This window comes from Haliotis asinina, chromosome 2 (assembly GCF_037392515.1).
Source record: "Haliotis asinina isolate JCU_RB_2024 chromosome 2, JCU_Hal_asi_v2, whole genome shotgun sequence".
NCBI lineage: Eukaryota > Metazoa > Mollusca > Gastropoda > Lepetellida > Haliotidae > Haliotis > Haliotis asinina.
In genome coordinates, this window is record NC_090281.1 from 79,939,533 (window position 1) to 79,948,597 (window position 9,065).

Below are 9,065 nucleotides of genomic sequence, written 5' to 3' on the forward strand. Positions count from 1 at the left end.
CTGCAAAGGGGCGTACATCAAATGGTATTACGTATTGCATCTTGCTTCTGTTTTGTAACAACGTTTGGTATGGCAAGACAGAGAAACAACACGAACTAGCCCTTTTGGCATGACACGACAGTGAAACAACAAGTATCATCTTATAACGTCCTTTGGTATGAAACGACAGGGTCAGACAAGTACCATATTCAGGAAGGAAATATATTATCTAGCATCCTTTTCAGTATCACCTATTGGCCTAAAAAGTCAGCCTAAGTATACTTAGGTATAGTATTTTTGGTTACACTGCTATACTAAGTCTAACAACCCTAGTGGAAGGTCGCGTCAACTAACCCATGAGCGACCTGTGACAGCCAGTCGAACTTGAGACCGCCGAAGGCATTTAACCAATGCCTCTCTTTAACCAATGTCCTCTTTGCCTATCACTCATAAGCGATCGGGGGAAAATAGCCATATCAATTACCAACGTACTATGTCTAAACATACAACGCCGGTTGAGTATACTCGGAGAATGTTCTATCTGCGTGTATGCATGTGCTTCGGAAGGTCACAGATCCAAAGTATCCACTCCTTGTTCCATGTCCGTACCCCAACGTCTCACCCAACCTCAACAGCCAGGGTCGGCCTGGGGAGCTGTGTACCGACGACTCCGCATTTTCACAGCAACATTACACTAGTGTATGACCGCTAGACATAATGCTTAGTTATGATGTCACAATGCTAATGCCTCTGTCGTATTAGTATTAGACCTGCCTTGAACCGCGGAAAATTGACATAAGAGTCATCACACAGTAGGCAGTTTCTATCAATTCATGTTTCTAGATTAATAAACAGACTACTAAACTCGCTTCCATGAAATACCATTTTCATTAAACACCTGAGAGAATAAAGTTGGTATTACACGGCAGATCGTTGAGTATCGTCTATGAACTATATATAAACCTGCACACCGATGATAGACGTTGAAGAACTATATACCAGTAGGAAATGTGTGGACAGAAACGCTGGGGTATAGCTCATAGTAAGCTCAGTGTGGGGCTCGTTGGGGGCTTTGGTGGGCTTCGTAGCACAACATATGTAAATTTTCATTCATTTAACACAGGAAACACTACCAAACAGACCTCGACTAGACGTAGACATTTTGTAAAGGCTTTAACATGTACTTGTACAGAAGTACCAACATTTGCAAAATGGACAAGAAGTACCCTGATCTTGAGTATGTATTGCATTATTGTATGTGTGCCTTGTACTTTATGTTATTAGTTCTTAGTAAATATTCCAGGTAAACATCTGAAGTATATAACATTCTGAATTCGACCGCGATAAACCAGTGATACTTTTCAGGATTTACTTTGTTAAACTGCTGGTTCCATAAGCCATGTGTGTGTATGTCTCTCTCTCTCTCTCTCTCTCTCTCTCATTCTCTCTCTCTCGTCTGTGTGTGGATGAATTTGCAGTGGCGGCCAAACTACATACATTTAAACACATGAGTTCATGTCACATTTCACCGATATTAACCATATAATTATTATATTATGATAATAGGCCTACATATATGGAGACGATTCTGTAAACTAAATTCTGTTAAATGTAAATGCCATTTGAAATTGTATAAAAACCTCACACATTTTATTTATACTGTGATTTAACAATGGTACACCATTTCATCTTACACAACAGAAAGATAATGTTCAAAATCTGAAAACAAATGATAAGTACACCGTATCACCTTACCAAGCATACGTTATATACTATATTCTTAAGCTTGGCACTCTGAAACTTGCAGGATAGCAATTATGGACTGAATATGTAATTGTACGAGTTCCCAATGTTTCTAGCATAAAGTCAAGTTACGATAAAGTCAAGGGGCGACTTTTCAATACTACACAGACTTTACAGAAAAAATGAAAAAAGCACAAAGTGATGCAAATACCAACACACGATTGCTCAACTCATTGACAGTCTGGCCATTAGTTCCAGGTGTGGTACTTGTGAATATGTTTTGATCGTAAAAACTTATACCTCTGGTAAAGGTCATCTTGTAATGTAAAATGAGGTCGATGTAAGAATACTTCCCTTTGTTTAACCCGTGAAAGTATACTTCTCCAAGATTCGTAGCATTTGCTGGTCGTGCATAAAATCTATAAGGGTTCCATAAGTCAAGTTTAAAGACTGTTTTATCATCCGTGGTATTTAGAGAGCCTCGTAATCTTCCGTAGTGAAGTTCCAGTGACGACCCAGGTCCACTCCTAACATCAACGTCACCAAGCAGATGCTGCCCATATTTCCCAACATAGCAATCAAGGCATTCTACGTCGGTGTTGGTAACATCAGAATTATTTTGGGTCCTTGGTGTCATCTCGTTCCAAGGTGAAGGATACGTGCACGCCGTGGAAGAATTCAACCAAGGCTGGTCACCCATCAAAATATCAGAAATATAGAAAGAGATAACATTTTGCAAATCGAAATTCCTCGTTCCTGGTCCATTAGCACTTGTAAAGATTCCAAAATCCAAGTCGGGGAAGAGTTTAAGGGAGGATATGTATGAATGTAAATATCCTAAGTGCATCATCTGTCTATGCCCTGGAAAATAAATTACACAATTTAATTTGCATAATAATAACATGAAAGTTATATTCATCTACCGACACATTACTTACATCCTTGTTTATGTGTCTGACAATGTGCATTGGTCCATTTCTCTTTCACGAAAAGACAATTGCAGAGCCTCAGAGAATAATCAGTCTCTATTAGGGATGGATATTGCCCTGATGTTTATAGCGCGATATACTGGAATACTTTAAAGAGATGATGAGCATATTGTGATGTATTGATGGGGGTGTCCGTCCAAGTGCATACATTATAAAACCATAATAGCTGCTTGCTTAGTTACTGTTACACCATACTTTCAGACCACCCGCCCTCATTGTGTATGGCTATATGCCAGTGGGTTACAGATATACAAAATCATATAGAGCCTTAGTGTACGATGTTTAACTGAAGTGCTGTATTGCAACAGCGTTTTTGCGAACATAATGATAAAGGTAATAGTGTAATATTATTTTCATTTGCTTTTCGTTGTTTTCCTTAACTTTGAATTCAATGCACTATGCTTATGTAATTATTGTTACCTTCAGCTCTCATGTAAACCTGTGTTGACATGAACTATTGCAAAGTGAAACAAAATCATGACTTAGGTGACGTACCTGCGCTTAAAAACTCATGTGACTTCCAACAACAAAGATTCTTGACTAGAATGTCATCATAGTCCAACCAAGTTTGGCCTTTATGTTAATTGATAACATATGTCCCACCATAACACAAACAAAATTGTCACTCAGAGTCAGCGGCTCTACTAATAAATTCAAATCAAATTTTGGTTACATTTTTGAAGGGCATGTATAAGTGGAATGCAGGAGGGAAAAGCAGGTTTATGGATGGCAGCTTCTTTATTATGAATAACATGATGTTTCGTGGTGTATGTTTGCCACTTCATGACCCGATGAAGGAGCAAGCTTACGCTCCGAAACGTCTTGTTATTCACATCATGAAGCTGACATCCATAAATCTTGCATATCATAAATGTTGGTCCATACTCCACCCAGTATCTCCAAAACGTCACATATGACACTGTTCAAACCCACAAAACGTACAACATTTGGTAGAAAATTGGGCACTTTTGGAGCCACGAGTAAAGACACTTTCACTTGTAAACTGCCACACAAAACAAACAGAAATATTAGTATATTTGCTATTTTGCAGCACGTTTTGTTGCTATGGAAATCTAGAGCAGATAATTCAAAGGTAGGTAACTCGGGATGGCCAAACATATTGCAGAATCTGATCTATATCGCGATCATCGTGTTGCGAGATACTGTAACAGTATATACCGGTTTATCGGTAATATGGCACAACCGTAGTCTCTATTACGTACGAAAATACTGGCAGATTCTCTTTCGATTAAAGGTCTATATCACTGGACATACTGACTGAAATGTTATCTCTGTTGTCCGCCCACTGATGTTCATGTTACTACAGATATGAAAAAATATATACTGATCTTGATATTATACGGTAACACGAGAACAGGTTAAAGCATTTGTTTCCTTGTCGAAATAAACAGCATGGTTTACGTGATAAGGTTAGCATCATCTTCTGTCTTTCATAATCTTGTTATCATTTTGAATTGATAAAACTCGGTGGTAGCCATTCGCTTGGAGTGTTTCCTTGCCACACCAAAGATCAAGTTCGATGCTTATCATGAATGTAGTAGAAATAAAAGTATCTGTCAATACTGACGGCTTGAGTATTGCTGATTACATCAACACCATACTTATTTCAGTCTGAGAGGATTCCAGTTTGTTCCTTACCCTTATATGCTGATATAAACCATGCATAGCCATAGGCATAGTGCAAGTCCATCACAGGATACTTCGGTTTTGATACAGATGGATCGACAGGAATACTCTCGTGAGGCTTGAAGACCTCCGCAAGTGTTTCAGACTTGACCAACGTGACGTTGTCCTCCGTCACCCCTTGCCTCAGTAGAAAGTGCATCCATTTAGCCATGTCCTCTGCTGAAGACGCAATAGCAACCGCAGCCTCTGATGGGTGTAAGCTGTGGAGAAGCAAGATCGGGACATTTAATACAAGCCGTTGTTCAGTTATGGGAACCACGTTGACTGTGACTAAAAGAATAATGAATACAGACACTATAATTATTATCCATCATTAGTATGACGAAAGTGCTCTTGAGACCGAATGGGTGTTTCATTATTCAAAATCCCCTATATTTGTTTTTAAATGCTAAAACATAAGAAAGAGAAAATGCAACTTACTTGTAAATTAGGGGATCCGTTAATACGAGCTTGTTCTCTACATTATAGTAAGGTTTCGCCATTCCTGGTGAGTTTGTCATTATCGACTTTCCCAGAACTCGTGAATGCTTCATTCCCAGTGGTTTGAAGATCCGTTCTTCCAGAGTTGCTTCGTAGGATTCCCCTGACAACACTTCCACAATTCGACCCAGCAGAGCGTATGCCCAGTTGTTATACTCGAAAACGTCACGGAATGGTTTGACTTCCGGAAGAAATCGGAAACGCCTGCATAAAGAACAAAACATTCCGTAGCGTAGTGTGCGATTATATGGGGCAAATAACAGTCAGTAAAGGCAGTCAAAGAACAGTAACTATTCTTATCGACAGGACAGGACGTGCTGTCAGTTTGAGAAACACAGTCCATGTGTTAGCATCCAGGAATGGCTTGAATGAAGTAACTTGTCAAAAGCGATGTAGAACCGTTTTCTATTGTTTGGTTCGCAATGAAGTATGCACCCTTTACTAAGTTAATGTGTGAAATGTGATCTGATAGAGCCCCTTTTTGATATCATTCCTTCACAGGTAAGTAACTTGGTCTTTACGTAGCTTATAATGACATTTCTAATACAGCTGATAAATCTGACAAACTGATCCGGATTATTACTGGATTCGAGAAACCGTTAACTGGACGCTGGTGAGGCATTAGCAGACACCACTGACGTTAGACGACTAGAAAACAAGAATCCTGTTTTTATGAACACCTTAAATGTCCTAAAACAAGACGGGTTTACTTGGCTAAATCAGCTCTCGTGAAGTTCTTGGGAAATCCAGCAAACATGGCCAAGACTGCAGGCTGGAGGCCCGTGCGGTGAGACAAAAGATCCCTCAGAGTGGTCTCCCTTGTTCTCTGCTCGTCGACAAATTCAAAATCTGGCCCCAACACGTCCTTCACCTTTGACGTCCACGCTAAACTGTAACAATATTTGAAATGAAGAGACACAGTCGTTTATAAGCAACAATCTATGGAATCGACTATTCTTCTCAGTATGTAAATGTTTTGGAAAAACAGCAAACACTCCCACTAAATTATAGCTACATTTATAATCAATTACGGATTGAAATAAAAGTCCAAATATGTCTGTAAAGATAGTGTGGGCCAGGACTCTGAATTGTTACTTCGAAACAGATTTAGCAGATTACTAATCTCCATTCCAGTAAACTAAATATACAACTCACTTAAAGCACTCACTATATATCCGGTTACATCGAAGATGAATTTCTCCACTAACTTGGGGTAACAAACTGCAAACATTATGCAGATAAATTGCATGAGGGTCATGCATCAATTCGCTTGTATGCATGTGCAAATATGTTACGGGTAGTTGTCAGAAGTCATAAGGGTCGCCACATACACATTTTGGTTGAGGGAGGTTGATCGAATTAATTCATGCATGGTAGCTCGTTAATATTTGAATGTATGCATGAGGGTTAGTGAACGGGTGTTTTTATGCAGTCACGCAATTAACGACCCCGAACCGTAATTAGAGCATATTATTACAGTAATTAATGCTAGCAGACCGTGTGGAAAATCAGTTGTTGTTGTGTGTGTGTATATCGAATGTAACCGCCGTTTAATACATTTCAATGAATTGTGGTAATGTAGGAATGCATATGCGTACAGATTTTATACATAGATCTGAACATGAATGCATGACACCTTTCAACAGATCAATTACTCACTCTAAACGTAAGTGAAACTGTTTGTCAGGCTACTCTATCGTACAGTTTATACTGTTGTACACTTGCAGGAGGGAATCTTAAAATACACTCCTTCCTTCAGAGCACACTGGTGTTAAAACGCTTTGGTCTGTGCACGTTAATTTGGTCTTGCAATGCACTCACGTAATATAATCCTTGTTGATGTTGATGCACCTTAACGCAATAACAGCGCGAGTGAGCGAACTTCAGAGGGACGCTTTACCCCAGATAGTTTAGATTTCCAAAATAGCGTCGCTTCGTTAAGGCAGAGTACACACGAACTGCCAGGATTGATTATTGTAATAATATGCACTAATTACGGCTCGGGTTGTTAATTGCTTGACTGCATAAAAAACAAATACCCGTTCACTAACCCTTGAGTGAGTGAGTTTAATTTTACGCCGCACTCAGCAATATTCCAGCTATATGGCGGCAGTCTGTAAATAATCGAGTCTGCACCAGACAATCCAGTGATCAATAACATGAGCATCGATCTGAGCAACTGGAAACCGATGACATGTGTCAACCAAGTCAGCAAGCCTGACCACCCGATCCCGTTAGTCGCATCTTAAGATAAGCAGTAGCCTTTTATGGTAAGCATGAGCTGCTGAAGGCTTTTTATTACTCTTGCGTGTGGACAGCTGCTTTTTGATGAAACATTCTGTTGAGAATTCACAAATTTTCACTTGGTTTCATTATTCATTGAACTCATGATAATATTTGCGAATCTGTTTTACAATCCATCAGTTCATGGGTAAACAGTACCTTTGAACAGCCTGGAATAGTTTGAAAAATCTAGCTTAGAACAGATGACTGAAGTTAGTTACTATATTTACACTAGTTTATACTTTTGATGGGTAATATATAAGGTTCATTTGTTTGGCAGCTTTAAATGATACACCGTTTACTTAAATGCACTTATTATTAGACGTAATTAGTCAATAATCTACCACATAATGAATTTAATACACACAAGAAAACGGTACTGACAACCCGGAAGTGACAACTTCAGGTTCTTCCGTAGTGATTCTTCTCGCATCCAGCACTCATTAGTAACCTAAAAGTGTATCATCAGTTTTTAATATGGCACAGGTCGTTACCTGCGTGAATTTACACTTTAACGTTACTCACTCACTCACCCACCACGGTGTATCATTTCCGGTAAGGTCATTTACGCATGTTTCTGAATATGCTAATTTAATTAGTTTATACAGTTCTTAAGTAACTTTCAGGGATCTGAGGAAACAAATACGCTTGTGTCCTCTTACTGTAAATGAGATGGGGACTTGGTTTACAATGATATAATGATCATTTTGCAAAGTGATATTGTGAACGTAATTTGGTAACATCGCCTGAAGCTACCTAGATGGCCAACGTTCCTCATGATCTCAACTCACAACCCGCGAAGGTACCGTTACTTCGTCCTGATTAATCTGTTAGCATACTTCTCTCCCGACATTAGTTCCTTTAGACAACAACTTGTGGAACTTCTCTACCTCCAGACAGTTGTTTACAGTATTCGTAACCATGCCTACATGTTATTCGATCTAGAACCCGCCTTGATATTGGGGGAATATTGCAAAAAGTGGCGTAAAATCACACTCACACACTCACCCATTCACTAATCTGGATATACTAGTATTGCCACGTTCTGTGTTTCTGTAACCTGATGAGATAACTGTTAGAATGTTTCATCTGAGTGTATTTCTGTCTCCCACATACCTTCCATTACTTTCATCAATCATCATGGCAAGGAGGGTGCTTGTAAAAGCCTTAGTTACAGATCCAATTCCAAACAATGTGTCCTTGGTGACGTTCACTCCCTGTTCTATGTCCGCCTGTCCGAACCCCCGAGTCCACGTCTCATCCCCCTTCACTACAGCCAGGGTCAGCCCATTGATCTGTCCACACCGCATCACCTCCTCCACAAGCGTTTCCAGCATACTGACCTGGTCAGCGGTAAAAATTCCCGCCAACACCATTGAGATAGCTGACATAAGCAGCAATGCTTTCATACACCACATCATATTGCTAGAAGTCAGAAGGTACTGCGAGCTGAACCAGACACTGTTTGTAGGCCTACATGTGAAACTCGTTCACAGAGTAAATATATGATCCTGGAAAGAGGTGATATCATTCCAGACTGCAGACACAGTTTGCCACTTTTTACGCGGCATAACTCTATCTGAAAGAATCCACCTAAAACGAACGAGAGATGGGGTGGCAAAGTTTCTCCTGGACGAAAATATATCACACAGATAGACACGGTGTGTTGTTCCTCAGAAAGTAAATACACGCAAGCAGCACTATTGCTAAGTCTGGAATGCGTGACATGATAAAGAAGTCAGTTGCTGGCGCATACGCGTCAATGGCCTGATGGTCAATGGTAGACAGGATTGGTGTTATGTGTCGGTTCATGGTAATTGTGATGTTCTGTCCATGTCATGTACTTTCTTTCGTACATACCACAGACATGGGACTTGTAGGCAG

The 9,065-nt window shown here is 39.8% G+C and overlaps 1 protein-coding gene across 1 annotated transcript; it reads right to left on the reverse strand.

Moving 5' to 3' along the window:
* Positions 1-1,873: 1,873 nt before the first annotated feature.
* LOC137272916 (uncharacterized) lies at positions 1,874-8,602 on the reverse strand. The gene is made up of 5 exons (XM_067805337.1): positions 8,298-8,602; positions 5,609-5,788; positions 4,839-5,102; positions 4,371-4,618; positions 1,874-2,583 (listed from the first exon to the last, which is right to left on the reverse strand). The coding sequence occupies exons 1-5, from the start codon at positions 8,600-8,602 to the stop codon at positions 1,883-1,885; spliced, it is 1,698 nt and encodes a 565-aa protein (XP_067661438.1). The 3' UTR covers positions 1,874-1,882.
* Between the last annotated feature and the right edge of the window lie 463 nt (positions 8,603-9,065).

Bases quoted from the DNA above. Each gene is read 5' to 3' on its own strand.
- LOC137272916 (XM_067805337.1), bottom strand. From the start codon at position 8,602: ATGATGTGGTGTATGAAAGCATTGCTGCTTATGTCAGCTATCTCAATG. The intron at 5,789-8,297 runs GTATGTGGGAGA...ATATTGTTACAG, and splicing joins ATTGATGAAAGTAATGGAAG to TTTAGCGTGGACGTCAAAGG. The intron at 2,584-4,370 runs GTAAGGAACAAA...TTTATTTTCCAG, and splicing joins GTTTATATCAGCATATAAGG to GGCATAGACAGATGATGCAC.